Source organism: Uloborus diversus, chromosome 1, assembly GCF_026930045.1.
Source record: "Uloborus diversus isolate 005 chromosome 1, Udiv.v.3.1, whole genome shotgun sequence".
In the NCBI taxonomy this organism is placed as follows: domain Eukaryota; kingdom Metazoa; phylum Arthropoda; class Arachnida; order Araneae; family Uloboridae; genus Uloborus; species Uloborus diversus.
Window position 1 is genome coordinate 227,018,229 of NC_072731.1, and position 24,195 is coordinate 227,042,423.

Here is a 24,195-nt window from a genome sequence, read left to right on the forward strand (position 1 = left end):
GATCCCGCAACAAGTCCATCATCAACATACAAGGCTATGATTAATATAGATGAATCTTTTTTTCTTGATAAATAAACAAGGATCAGCATGAGATTGTTGGAATGGGATACTTTCACGCCGAGAAGAAGAACACCGCGGATACGGCTCCTTATGCAAAACAAACGCACATGGTAATGTTAAAGGTATTGGGAGCGTGGCGTTAGCTGTCGAAATTAGGTTTTTTCGTAAAGAAAAATGCTAACAAGCGGTTGTGCGTGTAGATGAACGAATAATGATGATAAAGAAGAATGCATGGAGCAGGAAATATCCCTCAAAATCCTTCCACATTCAATACAGAGCTAAAAAAATAAATCGGTTGTCAATGTCAAATCACGATATTCAAGGTTGTCACGACGGCCATGTATGACCACAAGGATTTTATCGGACTAAAAAAGAGTACTGAAAACTGATGCTGTGTCAACTTTTTCTTTCTTTTTGTGCAAGCCATCTTGTAAGAAGGAGGAATACAAATTTTATGCCTCGAGCTGCTGAAGCATAGTAAGTTATTTCGTCATTAATCTACACTTTATAGTCGTTATGTTTACATCAGTTTTGCCCATGTAAAGTTGAATGATATGTATAATACTTCTTGAATTTTCATTTATTCCCGTTAAAAAAAAATCAAATAATGGAATTTTTATAAACAAATCATTTTTTTTCAGTTATTTATTTTTTTTTAGCTTTGAGTATTAAAAAATGATGTTGTAAACTTGTCTCACTATTAGTACCAAAAAAAAAAAAAAAACTATACCACCAAGTGCAAAAAAACTATAAATTATTTTCTCTTGTTGAATACAAAGGTTTATTCTACTAGTCCTGCAATTACCTGAATTCATTCTTATTTCCTTCATCCCCGAACATTAGTTCTCAGGTTAAATAAATTTTCAACATTCATATACAGCTCATGCATTCCATTGATTCAGGTATATTAATTGTAAATTCATGTGATATTTGTCAAGTAATATAAATACTGTACAAAATTTTAATGATTAAAACTAGTCTTTGGAGCTGTGCCATATTTATATCTTTTAAATCTTAATAATTTCCTGCTGAAGAGATGAAGAACACTTATCATTCTATATTTATCATTGGATGATTAAACATATTTTCTATACTGTATACATAGTATGTGATTCGCCAAATCTCGCACCATAAATTGAATGCCAAGCAGTGCACCTTCAATGCAAAATTACTTTTCTGAGTACCTACAGGTCTGCTTTACTGTTATACTATGTTCGGTGTGAGGGCCCAACGAGAATACAAACATTTTTGACAAAGCTGTTGAAGTGAAATTAAGAAGTGCATTTCAAACCAATGTACAGTACAGTAGTCTCGTTAATCAAATTTAAAAATTTCTTTAAAAATCCTGTTTTTTCATAGATATAATTTTAAGTTATGAAAGTAAAAATATAACTCTGAGTGCAAGAAAGATTCCATTTATATTTTGATCTATTAATGAAGCATTTTCATGACCGTGCTTCAATGAAATGTCACTTGTGTTTGAAACAGAAGATAAGTAGACTAATTCTTTGTTAGGAAATACAGTCAACTCTCGATAACTCGAAGTCCCATGGGCTAAAACGTTCGAGTTGTTGGTACTTCGAGTTATGGGGAATTTTCACAACAGTCTCAAAAGTTTGGCATCTGATGAAAACTTCGAGATAAAGGAATATTCGAGTTATTGAGATTTGACTGTAATGTGGAAAATTATTCATATGTTTTTAAATGTCCTGTAAACAATTCTAATTTTTGTAACAAAACATAGTTTTTTTTTTCATCCCGATACAAAATTGTTATGCCTCTTTAAGGATCTCTTTCGCTTTTTATACGTAGTATCCTGATTTTTGATTCTCCAGCGTTACGAACGGGACATTTTTTCCAAAAATCGCTCATTTGTTGTTCATTAATATTCTTGCATTTTCAACAATTGCTTATTTGTGTTTTTTTTTTTTTTTTTTTTTGAGCAATAACGATTGCTAATTGTTTTCATTTGACCGTCCTTGGCGTTGTGGTTCTTTTTTCAGCTTGGACCGGGAGCCTCTGCAGGCGCGGCTCCTCTGGTCCTAACCACTGTCCTCTAAAATCAGCTCAGCGGTGGTGTTCATGTCCTACTTACACACACGCTCATTCACTCACACACGCTTTTACCCACATACGCACGCGCCTTTGTGCATACACACAGGTCTACGCACACACACAAGCCGATACATGCACGAACGCGCGCCTACATACACAAAACTATAAACACGTAACCTCCCAGGCCCAGGAGAAGGGGCAGGCTTGGAGGGACAGGAGCCGTTTCCAGAAGCAATAACTCCAATGAGTAGGGTCCTGTCGCAACTCATGATTGCGAAAAACATAATTTGGATTCAAAATTTCATAATTCAAATTAATTTTTCTTTTTTTTTTGTCAAATGTTGAATTTTGATAACTTTTCTACAATTTTATTCATTTCTTTTATTTAAAATATTAGGCAAAGGACAAAGTGTGCTAACTCAATGAAGGCTTGCATCCATGAATATTTTTGAGAACCAGTCAATTCAAGTAAATGTTTTTCTTTTGGACATTAAAGTATCACACTAGAGGTATTACTTTTAATACCTTTTCTGTTTATAAATGATTTTTTATTTTTCAAAGTAAATAAAATATTTGTGTAATGTCCTTACATAAAATTATTGATTTTCCAAACACAATTTTGTATTTTTTAGTTTCCTGCTGCATTTTCAGATGGATGAACATTTATAAATGGAGAAATGTTCCAATTCTTACACCTTCATTGGATACATACCTGGTATAAAATTTTCCCATTAGTTAGAACTATCTAACAACTCTTGTAAATGATTATTACACCATCAATTCTTAATGACATTTTAAAAATAATAGCAAATAGCTTTTCTTTTCTGTGATGGAAATATACCTCCTGGGGAACCCGCCTTGCTTCTGCAAAAAGGGGTAATGCGCTTATTGCATCATACCTCCAAAGTGGCATCCCCACTAGAGTGCTTTTGATCTTAGGTCATGTTCAGAAGCTGTTTTATGATGCTCCAGTCTGGATGCCACTTTAAGGTAGTGTGGAAATTGATGCAGAACTTTATCTTTCTTAAAAAACCTTTCATACTCAAACGAGAAGGATTTGCATGCAACATATATTTCTAGGTTATCACAGTTGAAGTGGCTAACATCCCATCAGATTCATTGGCATAGCGAAAAATTTTGCACACAAGAAGGCTGATTTTCATAAAAACAATGGCTTTTTTTTTGAAAATAAAATTATTTTATTTGAATGTGTCATTGTTATTTTTTATACAAACTGTTGAACATTCAAAATTGGTTTTAAGACTAATGAGTAATATGTATTTTAAGCATCAAAAAGTTTTCCTCCCTAACAATAGGCAGTCTGATTACTAGTAAGTAGTGAATAGTATGGATAAGAGGGTAATTTTTATCAATTTATTATTAAAGAAGCAAAGTTTACCAGGATAAAGTAAAATAAAAAATTACAACACACACACAATAATCTATATATACTCAACAATGGCTTGATGTGTCCATATGGTAAAACTATACTTTGTATAATCCATGATTTGCTGTGTAGTGAGAGATTTCATACTTAGAACATGCCACTATGTTGTTCTCCATGGCGGGGTAAAATATTGAAAGTCCATATATACTTTTCAATAACTTACCGCCCTATAGCCAGGGTTAAGGCGGAAATACATGAAATACACTGCCAGCTCAGTCAATTCCAGCCGAGGACTGCAGTTTCGTGCTTATTAGCACTCATCAGCCCGGCATAGGAATTGAGAGAGCTGGAGGTGGAAAACCTCTTAAGGAAGCCTAGAGTGCCAAACAAACTGGTAGCTAATGTAGAATCAGCATTGATGACCAGACGAGTGACCGAACCATTGCTTCGGTCACTTGTCTGCTAGCTAGTTTCACAGCTAGTGAAACAAAATGTAAACAATATTATACAGTGAATTTCCATATATCACATCTTTTTAAACTTTTGGTCAACTTATCAAAAAATTCACGTCTTACAACTGAAAACAATCAATATAAACTGATAAAATTCTCTATTAGAATCCTATAATATGCTATGAATCAAGTGAAAGCATTTAGTAGAGGAAAAAAAATCCTTAAATGGTATCTTGAGAAGTTTTTTCAAAGAAATGTCGGGTTCAAAGCTATGCGGAATATCACCGAAAGGCAAGGTTGTCAGATTTTGTCCACCCTGGGAAAAACCGCCCTATACACCTTTTTTCAGTACATTAAAATTTTCAAATCGAAAACGCTGAGCTTAATAATAATAAATAAATGTGTAATCTGTGTAAATGATGAATCTGTAACGTAGCAGTTAAATTTTCAATTAATGCAATTAAAAATTAAATCATGATACAAAAAATCATGAATTTTGGGTCCAGTATCAAAAATTATAAAATGAATTAAAAAGTTGGTGTTGAGAAAGAAAATATTATAGTTTGGCTCTGATAAATGCAAGCTTGACCTTGATTACTTCTTTTTTTCGAACTTCAATTAAAAAGGGACGTGTAATTGCTGCACGGATTTGGGTTGGCATACTTTTGAGAAACTTCTACAAAAGCAACCCAACTCAATTTGGTGCCAATTACCCTTCCTTGATATCCCAAAAGAATATAAACATTATCAAGGTCAAGCTTAAACTTATCAGAGTCACAATATACATTGAAATGAAACCAGTACTTAGTATGACATTAATGTAAATTTAAAGTTAAGCTCTTTTGTTCCGGTTCAAATTTAATGCATTTTATATGTTTTCACTTTTGGTTCAATATCTGAAGTAAACTTAATGAATCATAACTTCTTGTGGTATCAGCCTAGGCTGTTTTAAAGTGAATATGGATTTAAATGGAAAAAATAAATTCATTAAATACAAACAAATATTTTTATTAAACAATACAATGATACAGACATGTACTATTTTTACATTTGATTGCCTTATGATTCATAAAAACTAATGTAATACTAGTTTTCAATAAACAGATTTCAATGAATGATATTTATTTTCCAATACTCATGCTATGAGAAATAATCCTTTCTTTTTCTTGTAATAAGCAATAATATATGAGTTTTAAAATTAAAGTTGGTGGTATTATAAGATTTAAGAAAAATATAAAAGCAACAAAATATAACACTGCAACATACAGAAAAATCTATCATGCAGTAGCCATTTCGGAAGGTTAAGTCATTATTGGATGGTGAAATTGTAGACTATAAGTAGGATTGCCAGAAGTCCTGGTTTGACCATGACAGTCTCGGTTTTCAAACAAAATCTCGGTGTCCTGGCTGGTTTACTTCACATAGCGGAAAAAGATAAATTTGATTACAGATGACCGAAAAAGTCCAAAAACTCATTTCTGTACCTCAGAGCCAGACTGACACGAGTCTATAAATTGCGATTTTCTGCATTGTATGTATAATCCTAGTCCATATTGAGTCATGCAAACGTTAAAAAAAAAAAAAGAAAAAAAATCAACTGTAATTATTTATCTGTGTTAAAAGAGCGCACCCTTTGAATGATCCAGACAAATGTTCCTTTTTTTTCCTATAAAGTAGCGATTGTGGACATAAGTTAGTCTTGCTCTGAGGTAAAGTTGACCTGTAAAATTAATATTGGATTAGCTTGTGAGGAATTTTTACAGCGAGATTAAAAACAAAAAAGACTTTCTAAAACAGTCCTGGCCAATGCAAAGAATGCGTAAATATCGTTCAAATTTTTATTTCTCATTCAAAGCTTTCCTTCCTACTAAAGTAACTTAAAAATATTAACGTGTAGGAAATAAAATATTTAAATGTATCTGATTGCATCATGTATTATTTATTACCCCTGATTTATCATTAAAATTAGTAACCATTTATTCATGGCATTGAGCACGGGGTGCCCACAGAGCGGGATTGTGGCGCAAATTGCGCTATCAAAATTTTTGGAGGGGATTTTTTAATTTTTCTATTGAAATTTATTTATTGATTTATTTTTGATTCAAGTTATTTATTTTATTTTATTTTATTCTGCTTATATTTCATTTCATTTATTTATTTAGTTTGTATGTGTGTTTTCATTGGCATGTCACAGAACGTTTCTAATAAAATAATGATGATAATAATGATTAAAAATCAATAAATAAACAAATAAATAAAAATGTTAATTTATTTTTTTAACATATTTTTAAAAAATAAAACATAAAAAAGAGAGCTAGAAAATAAAAAAGGGGGGAAAGAGGGTTGAGAAAATTTGGGGGGGGGGGGGGGTAATGTGACCAGATTTTTCAAGTTAAATATCAGGACACATGACGGGGGGGGGGGGGGGTTGAGTAGCTTTTTTTCCCCACAGACTTAATATTTTACGTAACAGAAAAATGCCAAGAAATAACTCAAATGTACCAATAAAGAACTCAAGTTGAAAATAATTTAATACTATTGATGTAAAGAATATTGCATCACACACCAAATTTATTAATCAAAATTATTATTTTCATTTGTACTTGCAGCGTATTAAACATTAAAGAATAACATTTTACATGGCGTTCTTACGTTTACTGACAGCAAAAAATCGAAAAAGCGTTTAAAAAATCTAGATTGTATGTTATATTTCTTGTGTGACAGAATTTAAACAAAAAAAAGCAGGACTTTTCGACAAAGCGAGACACTTTGGCGGGACATTCCTGCTAAGACAAAAAGCAGGACGTCTGGTCACATTGGGGGGAGGGGGGGGGGGGATTTGCGCCATTGAATTTGATGGGGATGGGCACCCCTGGCATTGAGAATGAACCACCCTCTAAAACTCTAAAAAAAAAAACAGGGGTGGGCAATGTCATTCTATTTAATTTCTGTTCACACGCACACACATCAGAGGATTGTTCATTCAACTCGTTCATTTGAACTACTTCGTACATTTGAAAAAATTAATCAAATTTAAAATGATCTCTGCACAACATCCTCACTTTGAAAGGTTTCATTAGATCAGTAATATTCTTAAAGAAAAAATAACTAAAATTATTTTAAAGTAATAAAAAATGCCTATGAAAAATTGATCAAAAATTTTTATTCAGGTTTAGATGTATAAAGCAATTATAGTTTTTTTTTTTTGTAAGTCATTTCTCAGTTGCCGAAACGAAAAAGTAACAACAAATGTATTGGTAGCTCAGCCGGAGTACCGAAGAACTTAATTTTAAAAAAAGGTACTCACCTAAATATTAGAGAATTTCAAAATTATTCCACAGTACCGATGAGAACAGAAGAAAAAAAGACAACACTTTTTTAAATGGGGGACTAATTAGACAATCTTTATTAAAAATCCCTGGATATTGAATGTAAAATAAGCGACTTCAAAATCGCTAAGCAAGTTAAAAATAAATTAAAATCAATATAGAATGTAGCTGATAGGAATGTTATAGAAGATAAAATGATCACCAGAAAAGTGATAAAAATTATTTTTAGAAATAACTTTGGTGACAGAAAGCGTGAGAAGGATTTTAGCAGGTGCTTGGGACAAGAAGTGGAATGTCCAAACATTTTGCTAGTAGTCCAAACCAGTTACACAAAACATTGCTTAATGTAAATTTAACTACATTGGAAAATAGAAAATTAACTGCAATGGTTAAAGAAAAATGATGAATAACGCAGAAAGTAAAAAGGTTCGAAAAGAAGATATTGTACTGCATTGAGAAAAAGGAAATTTGAAATTGATTGCCCATTAAAAAATTGAAGATGAAAGTATTTTTTTAAAAATGCGATTTTATCACAAGTGCATGAATAAAATTTTCCAAATGCTCACCGTTCAAAGGAATGGTTGTTCATTTTTTAGTTAACGAACGGATCTTTCATTTTAAGGATTCATTCTTTTTGACTCGTTTGTTCATGAACGACAAAGCCCTACCCTTTTGATTACTTGCTACGCTGAAGGGGGGGGGGGAGTTTTTCTATGTTCCGTTTGAACAGTACAAAAATCTGGCTCGCCTAAACATAAGCCACATTAAATTCAAGAAAACTGAGGGTTCTCGCAACAGATTGAAAATTGCTTAGCAAAAAACAGTCTGCGGAATAATGATAATGATCTGTTATCATCATTCACTGCAGTTTGAATTTTTCGACTGTCAAGAAATCAAGTCCTTGCATCATTGGCGTAGCCAGAAAAAAATTGAAAGGGATGTCGCTGCATTTCAGAGGGGAAAGGGTGAAGTTTGTTTCAGTTGTTTTGTATGGTCATAAAAGAAACATTTCTGCTTTTCCGAGGGATGGATAATCACCAAATGTCACTGTAATGTTACTGCCTAATGTCATTCATTACACTCCAGTTACAGAACAGAAAAATTGGTTGACTTTGAAAGACAAAACCAGCAGAGAAAAATAGGCAACTTGTTTATTAGTTGTCCATTTCATCATAAAATCAAAATTCTGACTCTTTAATGCTTAGAATATCGTCAATAAAAAAGACACTGTACATAGAGTAAATAAGAAAACTCATGCACTATTTACTTCTATATATCGATCTAGAACTCTAAAAAAAACACTGTATTGGTTAGGAACAAAAAATCAACTATTTATTTTTGATCACCTGCAGTTCTTTCTTATTTTATAAGGATTTTTGCTTAGTTAAACACTTAATATCATTTCATGATTCTTCTGTAATGTATTAAAAAATAAATAAAATACGGTGCAAAATCTCGGGAAAAATAACTTTTCATTATTTCCGTTCGTAGTTCACTTACATGCTGGTTCAAAACAAACTTTTCTTTACAAACTTCCAAGCCTTTCATTGGTTTTGCAAATCATATTCATTTCGTATGCATCGAAAAAATTTTGCCGAAGTTTTCAGAATGATCATGTATTTCTATTGTTCTAAAATCTTTCAAATATTACGGCGAGACTAATAAAATGCTAGTTTTACCCAATTTTTCACTGGTGATGACAAGTAGCTGAAGCTGGGTGGTCAGCAATGGCTTCCAAAACAAAGCAGCAAAAGCTGCATAGATCACGTGTCCTATGCTAAAGTCACGTGTCTTATGCAAAACAAACCTGCTGTGACGTCACGTGAAAGTATCCCATTTCAATTTCTGAATTGCCTGAACAAAACGTCGGTTCCAACAACGTGGAGCTTGCTTCAAACCATAAAGTGAGCGAACCAGTTTACAAACACGACCAGAACCATCATCAAAACCTTCTGGTTGCTTCATGTAGATTACTTTGTCAAGAAAACCATACAGAAACGCGGTTTTCACATCGAATTGATGAAGAAACAATTTTTGTGAAGCAGCAATGCTGAGTACAGTGCGCAAGGTGTCAAATCGGGTTACTGGTGCAAATAAATCATCAAAATCATAACCAGCTCTTTGGAAAAATCCTCTTACTACAAGCCTCGCTTTTGCCTTTTGAGGGGAGCCATTAGGATTTGTTTTTATTCTATATACCCATTTGTTGTCAAGAACTCTTTGATTTTTCGGAGGTTCTGTAAGCTCCCAAGTTCCATTTTCTTCGTGAGACAGCAACTCTTCCATCATTGCGTCTTCCCACAATTTTGATTCAGGCGACTTCATTGCTTCACTATAACTAGCTGGAGTCTCAATACCCGTAAGAGTGCTGACAAAGAGTACATAATTTTCTGAAAGAAAATGTGGTCTCCTTCGCTCTCGTTCAGGATAGCGTCTGTCTGGAACAGATTCTTCTTCCTCCTGAAATTCACTTTCATCATTCACTTGGATAGATATATCTTCATCACATATTTGTACATTTCTATTTTCTTCTTCTGTGTGCATATCAGTGCTTGTGACTTCAATAGACAATGGTTTATATGGCAGTTCATCACAAAATATGACATTACAGCTTCTTTCTACTTTATTTTTAGAAGGTATAAATACTCTATATCCATCATGAGCTTCATAGCCAACAAACATTCCTTGTACGGACTTCTTATCCCATTTCTTACGTCTTTGTTTTGGTTCATAAACATAGCATTTTGTTCCAAATATTCTTAATCGTTTCACATTGAAATTTTCTTCCTTACCATGCCATAACTCATACGGAGTTTTATCTTCTACAGGAGTAGGCCCAGTATGATTTAACACATAAACAGCTGTGTTACATGCTTCAGCCCACAACTTTTTCGGCAAATCCTTTTGGTGAACCATAGCTCTTGCAGCTTCAACAATGATACGAATTTCTCTCTCCGAAGCTCCATTTTGTTCTGGTGTTTCAACCATTGCAACACGCAGTTCAATGCCACGCTCATTCAAAATCTTCTTCACTGAATGGTTGTCAAACTCAGTTCCAGAATCACACAATATTTGCTTAACAGTATGGCCAGCTGTCTTTGCTTCGTTTAGGAAAGTTTCTATGCAATATGGTACTTCACTTTTTGCCTTCAAAAAGAAAACTCGGCGAAATTTCGTGAAATCATCTTTGAGAACCAACATAAAACGGGAACCACCAACAGAGGCTTCTTCCATGGGACCTGCAACATCAGCATTAATTTGTTCAGCAGGCTTCATTGGCCTAACAGTCCGTGAATGAAACGATTTCCTATGCGCTTTTCCATATGCACATCCTACACAGAACTCTGAGTTCTCATTAGATACAGATATTCCTTGTCTTCTAAGATACTTAATACATTGTTTCTTGTTTTGATGAGCCATTCTTTCATGCATTACTTGAACAGTATCACTTGTACTTGAAATAAGAACAGTTGCTGGTTTTGTAGGACTTTCAGCAAACATTTTCATCAGAAATAGACCGATTTCGGATTTTTCTCCCACTGCAATGAGTTCATTTTCATTCTTCACAAAGCAAAATTTATTTTTGAATGAAACATTCAATCCTTTTCTTAAAGCATGAGAAACAGAAAACAATTGATATTTTAATTCAGGTACGTACCACACATCTGTTAGGTAATTTTTCTTCCATTTGCCATTTACTTGAGTTTTCACATTGACTCTTCCAGAACCATAAGCAACAAGCTTCTGACCTCCTGCAGCATTGACTACCTCCGGAACAGCAAAGCTTTTAAAACTTTCAAAAATACTGCTGTTAAACGTCATATGCTGAGATGCTCCAGAATCAATAATCCAGCTTTCGTCAATTTGAGAATCTGTACATGGCATTGCAATACCAGAGGATGAAGAAAAATTCTTATTTTTGTTTTGAGGACAATTTATTCTTTTATGTCCGGCAATTCCGCATTCAAAACAAGTAATATTAGGATTCACAGCTTTTCTGTTTTGGTTTTTCCACTTCCTCTGTTTTGATTTGTTTCCTCTATCATTTCTGTATTCATCTTTTACTGAATTCTGATCTTTTGCTGGTAGCGGCACCTGCCGTTTGGATTGAATTTGTAAGGCTGTACTTCCGCATTGCTGTTGTTCTATTTGCTGTTCAAAAGCACACAGTCTTTCAGTTAACAGTTCAATAGATCGATCTTTCAATGGGATACCATCCCACACAGTCTTAAATGCAATATAATCCTGCGGTAGCATCGATATAATCCTAAACAATAACATCGCGTCAGGAACAGTGCAGTGAAGAATGCGATTCAATTCATCATTAGCTTCAATGAATATATTTTGAGCATGACTTACAAATGATGCAATATTTTCATGCTTCCATTCCAGATGAAAGAATTCTGTCCACAAGCGATCGAGTCGATGCGTTGACGACTTGTCATAAATTGCAATCAGCTTTTCGTATGCTTCTCTCGCTGTTGTGCATGTTTTAATATAATCAAAGTTCGTGTCATTCAATGACTGGGAGATAAAGAGCAAAGCTTTCGCATCTGCAAGTTCAAACTTCTTTTTATCCTCCTCAAAATCGTCGTTGTCTTCATAGTCGAGCGGCTCCGGAACTGTCGAATTGCCGCTAACGTAACTCAGCAAATCGTGCGTTCTTAAAAGTAAACAAATGGACATTTTCCATCTAGTCCAATCTTTAGCCGTTTCTAATTTCTCTATCGTAAATTTATAATCCACTGGAGCCATTTTCCACTGTAATTCTGGAGTACGCAAAACAAATAGAACAGTCGGAGCAAAACAAAATGGCGCCGATCGCTAAACTTCAAAATAACGTAAATAAAATGATTTTTACGCAGTTCATACGTATCTGGAGGCCATAACCTGTTATTGATTTCAGCAGAGCACAAGAATTAACAGTAATCATCTTAATTACACATTTATTTGAAGAAAAACATATTAGAAAAAACGGCAGATACAAACTCCAAACAACAACGTAAGTAATTCTAAGCGTACTGAAGAAAACGATCATTGACGGCCGCCAAGCAGCGAAAGTTGTTGCAAGCTGCATGAAAGTTGTTGAAAGTTGTTGTCGAAAGCGCATCAAACTGTTTGAAACCCGTCAAAACACTGGAAACTTTCAACTTTGCAGGAAGCAAATAAAAAATTGTTCAGGTTGAGTTTTTCTAATAATCAATTTAATATAGATCAATATAGATCTTCACACATTACAGTAAAAATACAAAGCTGATGAAATTAAGTTGAATGTTTCCAGCTCGTAAATACCTCGCACAAAGTGTGTTTACTACATAATATTCATTAAGATTCAATCCTTTCGCTTTAAAGCATTGGCTTTGATTCGACGATCAGGACCTTTAGAAATTTGAACATCTTTATTTCTGACATCTTATTTGCTCCTGTCCTCATGCTGTACCCGAAAGCAGAACAGCATCCCCTCTTTTTACGAAAATTTTGCGCCTTTGAAATTCATGATTAATTTAAAAAATTCAATCAAATTACAGATACGTAAACAGAGCAATTCGTCGTAAGAAGCAATACAAATAAGACTTCCGCCGGAAGTTTTGAGTGACCCCGTGCAGCCCTGCCACCTAGTGTTCAAAAGAGTAAGCGTGGCTTGGGAACGCAAATGGATGTGTGTGAGCAGGTAGGCTTATTCGAACACGACCTGTGTGTCTGCTTGCTTTATTAGTGGCTGTGCCTTTGCTTGTATGTCAGAGTCCTCTTTCGGCAGTATAATTGTTGAAAGTTTTGGCGATACCGTTGAACGCTCGTTAAATATTTTCTCCCTTATTCCAGCTCCATTGCAGTAACCAAAAAAGGGGGGAAGAAAACAACACTTTTCGAAAAACAGCTGTTCCTTTCAACTACCGAAAAAGAACGACTAGTGACGTCAGTTGCCGCACTAATCCGCGTTATCTTCACTCTTCACTATTATTATTTGTCAGAATAATGTAAATATTCTTTGACAGCTGATTGTTCAAATGTTTTCCCAGTTTTCAATCATTATAATGTTCTGCTGATTTAATGTAAATATTTTTATTTCATAACGCTTTTTAAGTAATTCCGTTGATTCCATTTTGATTCTAACTTTTAAGTAACTGCTGCTATTTTTATGTTTCAATAATTTCTCACTCTGAAGAATCATTGTGGACTTTGTTTCTGATCTCGGGAGGTTTTTTTTTTTTTTTTCTCTCTGTTTGCCTGATCACTGCTACGAGTGCCTGATTTAAATTCAAGTTCTTAGAGTTACTCCAACGATTTCTTAGTTTTATACAGTAGACCCTCGTTTTACACGGGTTTATTTTACGCAGTTTAAGGTTTGACACTTCTATTTTACTTTACGCTGATGAGTTTCGGTATTACACAGATGCGGCAATGCAAACAGGTAAAATTTTCCCCTCTTTTAAAGTTCAAACTCCTAAAAATTTCAGATTACATGTAATAAACTGCATTTTGGCATGCTAATGATCGAGCTTGGGCCACTGGAGACATTTTATGCGATTAGTTCCAGAGTTTTTTTTCCAGAAATAAAGTTATTAAACTCACACAGTTCAGAATTCATTGGAAGAAGAGCTTTTAGGAGTGACAAAGGAGGACAAAAGCAACGAGGATACCGACATCGATGACACAGAGCCAAAAACGTTCCAATTAAAAATTTTGTGCCATTCCTTGACAATAAAAATGATCTTTCTGATTTGTTAGTGAAGGAAGATTCTATCATGGAAATGATCATGGATGCATTAATGCTTTGCGAAGCACTACAGAGAAAAATTCTTCACTTCCAAAAAACTATCATAACCAGCTCCTTTTCATAAACACTAAATTAATTTGTTTACGCGTGTTGTGCATAGAAATTGATATAAGTACACATTAGACTTATATAATTAGTCATTACTAGAATGAAGTATTTTTTTATCTATGGAACCTAACTCCTATTTTAACAAATATTAAGTCTTGATTTACACGGCATTTCTGAGGAACATAACGCCTGTGTAAAATGAAGGTCTACTACTGTATTTAATTTGCATTGAAGCTAAAGCATAGATGTGAGAAAAAATGATCAACGTTAAAAAAATTATCAAGCAAGTTGAGCGTTTTTCTTCGAAAATGCTGTAAGATGTTATAAAATATTATGCTTAGGCTAGAGTTCATTGTATAAGAACAAGTTAAGTTAATGGCTTAACTCACAACGAAAAATCGTCATGAAAGTTGCATGTTATTGCTCTGAAATGTGATCTTTTAAGAATAAATGTTCTTTGTTAAAAAAACAAATAGTATAATGCACTTACAATACTTACCTACATATTTTGTGTGATTAAAAGAACTGTGCATATCAGTTTCAACCAAAGAATGAAGGCCAGCATCGTCTAAGTATTGTATTTCTGCAGTTTAATTTCAAACAAATTTTTTGTTGAAATTGTTTTTTTAAAAAAATCTATGTTTTTTTATAAGTTTTTTTTTTTTTTTTTTTGAAAAGTTGATCAATAAGTATTTTTTTGTTAGTGGCACAACTAGAGGGGGGGGGGGCATAGTGCTGGTTCATGTTCAATAAAAAATTCTTTATTGAATAACAACTAACTATGCAACATGAATAACCTTAATGACTGTTAAACACGTAAAAAGTTGGTTTATAGTCATCTGAAGATGATTGTTTCAATTTTTATTCAGAATAACTAACATATGTAGGTGTTTCAAAAAGTAAGGTAACAAGAGCTCTGATGAGTGTGCAGATTCTCTGTATGAATGAAAATAACCTTGAAGATAATGAAAGATGATCAAAGCTTTCAGACTGCCAATATACAAATACAAATACAAAGACCAGCAACAGACTCTGGGCCCAGCTAGGCTGGTCCTAGTCAATTAATTAGTCCCCAATGAAGATCAATGGCCCTCTTAAAGCTATCCACTCCCTTGCTCATTACCGCCTCTTCCGGTAAGCTATTCCAAGTGCCCACGACCCTGCTAAAGTAGTAGTTTTTCCTGATTTCCAAGTTAGCCTGAGATTTAAATAGCTTAAAACAATGACCCCTTCTCCTGCTTTCCCCGCAAAAATTTAACCCATTTACATCTTTCATTTTGATAAATTTAAATAACTGAATCATGTCCCCTCTGACTCTCCTTTGCTCCAGGCTATACATGTTAAGCCTATTAAGTCTGGTATCATAATCTAAATCTGAGAGTCCCCTTACTAATTTAGTTACCCTTCTTTGAACCCTTTCCAATAACAAAAATATCTTTCTTCAGATAAGGCGACCAAAACTGAACAGCATACTCCAAATGAGGTCTTACTAAACTCCTATATAAAGGAAGAAGAACTTTCTTAGATTTGTTTGAAATAGATCTATTGATAAACCCAAGCATTTTGTTGGCTTTGTTACTAGCAATACTGCACTGTTGACTGAACTTGAAGTCCTGATTTATAAAGATACCCAGATCCATAACATTTTCTGCCTGATTTATGACTGAACCCTGTAAACGATATCTCATACGCTTATTTCCATGACCTAAGTGTAGCACTTGACATTTCCCTACATTAACTGCCATACCCCATTTATCTGCCCACATAGTAATATGATCTAAATCCTCTTGCTGCTGTTTTACTTGTTCTTCATTTTCTACAATCCCCATAACTTTTACATCGTCAGCAAAACAATTCATGCTTCCAGAAATATTTTCATTGATGTCATTCATAAATATAATAAACAAAAGAGGCCCTAAAACTGATCCCTGAGGAACCCCACTTAAAACATCACTTCAATTAGAATGATTTCCTCTCACAACTACTCTTTGCTTCCTACCAGTAAGCCAATTTCTAACCCAAAGCAAAGTTTTTCCTGCTATTCCTATGTCAGCTAACTTGCTGAGAAGAGCAACATGCGGTACCTTGTCAAAAGCTTTTTGAAAATCAATATAAACAACATCCACACATTTTTTGTTATCTAAAGCTGAGGTAACCTTGTCGTAGAAATGCAATAAATTAGTAGTACAGGATTTACCTTTCCTGAAACCATACTGCAAACTAGTCAACAGACTATTAGTCTCTAAGAACTTCATGATCTTAATTTTGATCAAAGTTTCGAAAATCTTACAAATCATCGGAGTCAAACTTACAGGTCTATAATTCCCAGCAATACCTTTAGACCCCTTCTTGAAGAGTTAGCCAGTTTCCAGTCCTCTGGCACCGTCCCCGAGTTATAAGAAGCATTGAAAATATTCAAAATAACATCCACTAATTCCTCTGCACATTCAACTAAAATTTTTGGATAAATATTATCTGGTCCCAGAGCTTTAGTTGCTTTAATCTTTTTTAAATGAAATAAAACCTCCTCCCTGGAAAATACAAAATCCTCAAGCTGTATAATAGCTTGTGTCTTGTTAGTGTCAACTGTTGAGATACAGTTATCGTTAAACACGCTGGAAAAAAAGTTATTTAGAACATTTGCAATATCCCTATCGTTTTGGATTAAACTTCCATACTCATCAACCAAGGGCCCAATTTGACTGTTTCGAGCTTTCCCAGAATTAGCGTAAGCAAAAAACCTCTTAGGGTTCCCATCAATGTCATCTGCCAGCCTTTGCTCCAATTCCCTTTTCTGAATCCATACCAAATACTTAAAATTTCGCCTTGCCTTACCATACTGGAGCCTCTCCGCACTCTGACCAGTTTCTTTAAACTGACGAAAAGTGGCTTGCTTATAATTAAGAGCTTCTTTAGTCTCCCTGGAGAACCACATGGGCCAAATTTTGGTACTAACACCTTTTCTCCTAAATGGAACATAGTCCCCAACTGTTTTAGCAAGTTTATCCTTAAATTCCGTCCACTGCTGATCTACGTCGCTATTTTCCAATCCTGACGAAAAAAACCTCTTTCAAGCTCTGGCTAAGTGCAACAAAATCAGTGTTTCTGAAATTGGGCACAAACCTAAAATTATCATCTTTGCACACTTCAAATTTAACCCGGAACCTAATGCTGTTATGATCACTATCTCCAATATGCTCCCCTACACACAACCCCTGAACAAAACTACCTATGTCACAAAAACTAGATCCAAAATCGCCTCCTCTCGAGTTCCCTGAGTTACAACTTGATCTAAGAAACAGTCACCAATTACTTTTAAAAATTCCTCTTCTTTGCCATTACCAGGATAAAAATTATTCCAATCAATACCTGGAAAATTGAAATCCCCCATTATGATAACGGATCCCTTACTGGACATGTCACTAATAATACGGTACATCTGTTCATCTTGTCCCTGGTTTGAATTAGGTGGCCTATAAATGTTTCCAAAGCGTAGCTTTTTGCCCTTACTGCTCATCAACTCCAGCCAAACCATATCAATATCAGTAGGCTTGTCATTTATGACCAATTCATTGCAAATAAATTGTCTCTTACATAAAATAAAACCCCACCACCTCTTTTACCTACTCTATCCTGTCTGAACAAATTATACCCTGCAATATGTAATAACTCTGCATCAGATTCGGTAGCCCATGTCTCTGTAATTCCAATAACATCCAACTTCTCATCCATAACTATGCTTTTCAATTCATCCATCTTGTTCCTGATACTGTGAGCATTGGCATAGAAAACTTTAAGCATGCCTAAGTTGCTTTTATTTAACACCCTGAAATTTCCTAAATTACAATTGTTAACATTACTACCAGGGGTGATTGTGTTCCGTTATTTTACCGAATTTCCGGTATTTTCGGACGTATTTCCGGTATTTTTATTTCCGGAAATACCGGAATTATGTTGTTTTTTTTTTTGTTATGCTTTTATCTCCCTATCTTCGCAACTTTTTAAAAATTATATAATACTCATCAAATATACCTGCAAGAACCTTAAGATGGACACCTATCCCTTAAGAGGGACAAATGTCAAGATAATTTTGTATAACACCAGCTCAAAAGTAACTTTGTAACCCATTAAAATTTGAATCAAATGTACACACACTATTTTGACTCTGACTATTGAACTATTTAATACTATGGCAAAGGTGCACTTAAGTAATAGGGGCCAAAGATTACCCCCCCCCCCCCCGTTCTCGCTTTGAAACTTTCAGGTATTTTTTGATGAACTCACAATCACCCCTGATTACTACTCTTGTTTGTCACTTTATTTCCATTTCTAGCAATACCCAAAAAAATTTCATTCTCTCGATACCTGATGCTTGAACCATGCCCCCCATTCCAACTTAGTTTTTTGACTCCGAAGCCCCTAAAATTAATCCACTAACCATTTTGACCCCTGTGGAGCTCAGATGCAGGCCATCCCTAGCAATCCAATCCCGTTTACAATGACTCCATACATCAATGAACCTGATACTGCGCTTTTCGCAAATTGACTTCAGTAGCAAATTCATACACCTCGCACGTTGATTTAGCCAGCTCCTATGCACTACATACCTGGGAAGCAAACCAACCACTTGGACATTCGTCGAAAAGCTGGTTGCTTTATCCAACAGGGATTCCCATTCCCTAGAAAACTCCTCATTTTTACTGTGGCCTACATCACTTATATGCATTTATGAATCCCCTTTGTGCCCACTCATAGTCATGACCAAGTAAATTCGTTACTGGCAGAATGATTAAAAATTCCCCTTTAAAGAAGTTTTTTTCCAATTAATAAGTAATAATTTTTTATTTTTTAAAAATACATGTATTTTTCATATTGTTGCAATGCTATGCATAATTCTTTAAAAAATGTGGGGGCCCTTAGGAACATGGGGCCCCAGGCCTAGGCCTAGTCAGCCTTTTGGGCAATCAGGCCCTGCGTAGGCCCCCCACTGCGGGATCTGCGGATAAGCAGATCGGGGCCTGTCCTTGGTTATTCCAATTAAAGCAAATATCTCCATGATCAATAGCGTTTTTTTTTTTAAACAAGATGCATACTCTTTACTCAGCCGAGTAGTAAGTGGCCGAGTGTACGGAGTACTCGGCCAAAAAACTACTTGGAACGGTAAAAATTATTCTAGTAAGACTAACTGTGCATTATGTCCAAAAGTACTTGATAGTTTTGTGGAGTATTTAAAAACATACAATTTTGTACTAAAATTCTGGGAAGAATGAGGAAAATCCAAACTCCTGGGAAAATCTAAACAAAGGCACTTGAAGCTTGGGGTGCCTTAAGACTCAAGGGGCCCTAGCTCCATTGGGAGCAATCATCCCGCTCCAAAAATCCATGATTATCTATCAATTTCCATGAGTTTTAAGGATTTACTGTGGAAAACCATAATTTTGAGGATGTGACACTTGGCGGCTCCGAGGCCCCTGCTTTGCTGGAGGCCCCAGCTATCGCCTCATGCGCCTATGCAGTGATCCGCCACTGCAAACACTCTTACTTATGCCTGAATATTAAACAACTCAGTCAACAAATAAATCCAAAACTATCTTCACATTTTATTTCAAAATGTAGTTTTAGTATATAACATAAATTTCGGTACCTTTCTCTTCATTATGTTGTTCGGTACCTTTCTTTCTGCAACATTTCTTTTATAAGGAAAAAAGTTCAATTCAGGACCTGAATGGCTACTGAAAATACTTCACGAGTCCTCAAACGATTCAAAGGTTGAAGGGTTTAATTTAGATAATAGATCCAGAATATTAGTTAAATTTTTTTTTTTTTTTTCAATTTTTTATTCTTTGTACTCGAAACACTTATAACTTTCATTCAAACTGTTTGAACAACACATTATTCAAAAAAAAAAAGAAAAAAAAACATGCTTCTGTTCTTACTTTTTTTTTAAATTTTATTTTCATTAGTCACCCCTCCCCCCTAATGTATTACTTAATCGCCCCGCCCAACAGTATGGTCTGGATCCGCCACTGGATGCATCTAGATGTAAGTTTCTTCTTTCTTTCTTTCTTTTTTTTTTAGGGCTTTACTTATAACTGCTTGTTTTAAATTTTACAAAATATATTCAAAAGTAAAAAATATATATATTGCCAGATACTACAAACAGATTTTAACATCAGCAAGAAATTAAAAAAAAAAAAAACATGGAAAGTGCACACGTGTTTTGAGATTACAATGAACCAATTTTTGAATGCGAAAAGATGTAATGGAAACTCTTGTCTCATCTTTTTGCATTTGGTTTTTTTGTTGAGAGGTATTGGACCGCCCTCCTCACAGTCCAGACCATTGTCACAAAATTCTGTCCATGCGTTGTTCTTCAAAGAGGAAACTATTACTCAGACCCTCTGTGATTGTGAAGTGTTTCCTGCCTATAGATTTCTACATTATTGTTATATTTCTGCCTATATCATTTGCTTGACCAAGGTTCAAGCAAATGATGAACCTTGGTCATCATTTGCTTGAACCGTGGGAGATTCATGATATTCCTATTAGGTTTTTGCTGAATTTTGCTTCAGCTACTGGTCTGTTTCAAGACTTCTGTTTGGGGTCCAGTACAATAGACCTCTGGTCGCAGTGCTTGGTTCGGTTGAGCCTCCCTTTCATTTCATATCCAATTTATTCAAGATTCCTTTTCTGTTAAGTATGCACACACACACATTCAGGCATATACATTGCAAATTTTTCATGAAAATGCAATTGTGTCATTAAGTACAAAATATTGTAAAAATATAATGAAAATTATATAACTCAATATGTTTATTTTTCCTCCAATGCCTAATAATGTGTTTTCCCTTCTATTGTTTAGTTTTTATCATGACCCAGACCGAGTCTTCCTGCCGTTGCAGTGTTCGACTGGTACAACATGTCTTGGACTGCTTAGGTTTACTACTCATAATAGTTCTGCAAGGGAGCATTTTGGACTATTATCTGATCTTGCATAATGGTGGCAACGCAGCATGGTATTTTTGGTTTCTAGCAGATTTTTTGATTCTTATTGTTTTCATGGCTGCTGCTGTAATATCATATAGGCATTATCAAAAGAAAGTGAGTAGAATTTTCTTTTAATAAATTTACAACCAATTAAGTTTATGAATGTTTCTCCTAAAAATTATTTGCCTTACCCTACCATAACTTTTTTGATAATTCATTTCATTTATATTACAATATTTCATCGGGCTTGACATTTCAAGGTTTTCCCGTGGGGGGGGGGGGGGGGACCATTGCAGGTGCACATTCACTAAGGGGACCATTGCCCCCACCAAACATTTTGGAATTTCAATAAACTGCTTGTGAAATGTCACCAAACTCCTTCTCTGCCTAAAATCACAAAAAATTGTCTTCAATTGCGGTTTCGGAACTTCAATATTAAAACATTTCTAGGGACAGTTTTGAATCCCATACCTTCTCATAATGTCATCAAAAATGATACCCTATCAGATGGGGTAAATTTTAAGAGTGTCTCCCCCCTATAACTATTTTCTGGTTGCGCTGCTGCCTTGGACCACATTCCGTTCCTGACAGGTTATCAAAGATGGTCTACAATAGCGTTTTCAAGGCTTAATGTTCGAAACTTTCTGGAGTAGAGTTCCCCCATCCCTTCCCTTAATTTGACCTACAACTGCATTTTCTGATTTAAATTTTGAAAAAATATCTATAGAGTTTTTCTGAATTTCTGCTTCCCTTACAATATCAAAGATGCTTTCTGTCACGTTTTCAGGAATTCAATTCCAAAGAAATTCCAGAAGAAAGCCCCAAACTCTCTTCTCTCCAATGTCCAACAGAATTTCCTAAAATTGTGTGTGTTGAACTTCAATTTCAAAATTGATTTTCCCTTGGATTTCATCTCTTTCCCAAAATCAGTGCTTATTATCGTTTTCTGACTCCAGTGATGAACAATTTCCATTTCAAGGACTCCAAACCCCCTTGTATATACGTTTTTGAAATATAATAAAGGATCAAAATCACTACTTAGTTGCTTATCATTTATGTATGTCTAATACGTACTTTTTTCTTTTTTAAAGGAAAGACATCGAAAACCAGACTTAACAGGAAATAAATCCTCCTCTAACTTCTTGAATTCAACAAAGTTGGGAACTTTGCCGCTCATCTATATTGTTTGGTTTTTCTACTCTTCTTTGTTAACTGCTAAAGTTGTTTTATTATTTAAGTTGGATGTTGCTCAGTCATTAGATGAAAACTCTGCATTTGGCCCTCAGTTACTAAAAGTCATTATTGCAGCATCTGCAGTTGTTTTCTTACTTCTTGTTGAGACACATAATAATGCTGATCCCAATTCTGATCACAAGGCATACATTTATTTTTTGATAACTTCCACTGTATTTGAAATATTTGATAGCGTTACATTTCTGGGTATTCTCTTTCCAATGGAATCACATGTTGTTTCCACTTATGAATTGGAAAATGCGGTTCTTATTCTTTCTTGCGTGAATTTCATTCTACCCACCTTAACATTGTACAAGCTGAGCTTGTCTGAATTCGGGAAGCGGCCTCGCTCACTGGGATTAATACTTCTCTACAAAGGTCTACACTTAGGATTAGTCAACATCCCATACTTTGTGATTAGAGTTTATCTGTGGAGCTTATATGATCATGATGTTACATTGTTTATTTTGAAGAACATTTTAGCTGTTATAGTTACAGCCAGGACAACCATCCCTGATGTACGGTTGTGGTTGCACTCCATTCAAGAATCTAAGGGGAAAAGACATGTGTGGTTTGGGAATACTATGGAGCTTGGTGCTGTCTATGAGATAACAGATAATCACAGTGAAGAGTCTGGTATAGATGTGACTAAAAAAGAGCAAATTGTAACCCAACTGTAAAATTACAAGGGAAAAAAATGCATCTCAGGCTTATTTACAATTTTTTTTTTGGTCTTTTATTATTATTGTTTTTTATGCATACAAGATAGTCAAAAGGTTACTAGCAAAGGTCCCCTTATTAAAGAATTTTTTGATGGAAAGGAAATTTATTTGATGAGGGTGGTATCACTGCTAGGGAAGGTGCTGTACAATTCACCCATTGGTGATGGTAAGTTCATGAAAAAAATGCCTGAAAGTTTTAAAGATTATTAAAATAATTGAAACGAAAGTGAAATTGAGCCAGCAATTTAGCATTTGAGTGTTTGATACTCTTGAAAAGTGCAAATTTTGTTTAAAATCCAATTTTTTCATTTTCATAAAAAATAGGCAGAATTTTTAAAAGCATAGTAAACATCGAAAATGGGAAAAATCAGATTCTTGTTTGGGATGTAAAGAAGTCACAGTTTTTAAAATGAAGGAATCAAAAGTATAAGAATGGTAAATAAAAGAATTTATTTACATTGAATTATTTTGGAACTGCATTTTAAAGGTTTATGATAAACAATAAGAATTGCTAACAAAATAGGTGAATCGAAAATAAACCAGCAATTCAGCATTTAATCTTTTGACATTTGACTCACACAAAAAGTGGAATTTCGATAGAAAATTTTCACTGCATGCTTTTAGCAGAATTTGTTTTAAAAATCATTGATTTGCCTCTGAACAAAGTATAGACAGCATCAAAAGTAAGAAAAATTTGATTCTCATATCCAATGCAGAGATCACATTTTTAAAAATGAAGGTATCAAAAGTTTTAAAATACAAACAAAAGAATTTATTTAAGTACAGTAATTTTAGACTTGCATTTTAACTGGCTAATCCTCTTATATATAATAGCCAATTCACTGATCTTTGTGGAAAAGACTCCTACTAAACTTTTCGTCAAATTGTTGAAAATTTCTAGAGATTTGAGCATGAGTCTGTGACCCAGCTAGGAAAGAATTATAATAAATGATGATCTTTGTCTAAAGACTGAAGAACCCTCGAAAGTGAGCAATGCATTTCTGGGAGTTAACAATTGAAGACAGTGTTGGATTGAGTTAACTTATATTTTCCCACACGTGAAAATGTCAAGTACTTTCGACATTGTACAGCAATTTTCATACTAATTTGAATATGCTGCTTCTTCAGAGGCGATGGAAAATGT

The 24,195-nt window shown here is 34.5% G+C and overlaps 1 protein-coding gene and 1 long non-coding RNA gene across 3 annotated transcripts; both read left to right on the top strand.

Moving 5' to 3' along the window:
- Positions 1–369: 369 nt before the first annotated feature.
- LOC129225462 (uncharacterized) lies at positions 370–3,289 on the top strand. Of its 2 annotated transcripts, XR_008580739.1 has the most exons (4): positions 370–537; positions 2,513–2,624; positions 2,748–2,830; positions 3,196–3,289. It is a non-coding gene; the product is annotated as an uncharacterized LOC129225462 (long non-coding RNA). The 2 variants fall into 2 exon arrangements; XR_008580738.1 differs by having other exon boundaries at positions 2,748–3,262.
- Positions 3,290–20,979: 17,690 nt separating this feature from the next.
- On the top strand, positions 20,980–23,009 carry LOC129225478 (uncharacterized). The gene is made up of 2 exons (XM_054859921.1): positions 20,980–21,210; positions 22,188–23,009. The coding sequence occupies exons 1-2, from the start codon at positions 20,980–20,982 to the stop codon at positions 23,007–23,009; spliced, it is 1,053 nt and encodes a 350-aa protein (XP_054715896.1).
- The last annotated feature ends 1,186 nt before the right edge of the window (positions 23,010–24,195 follow it).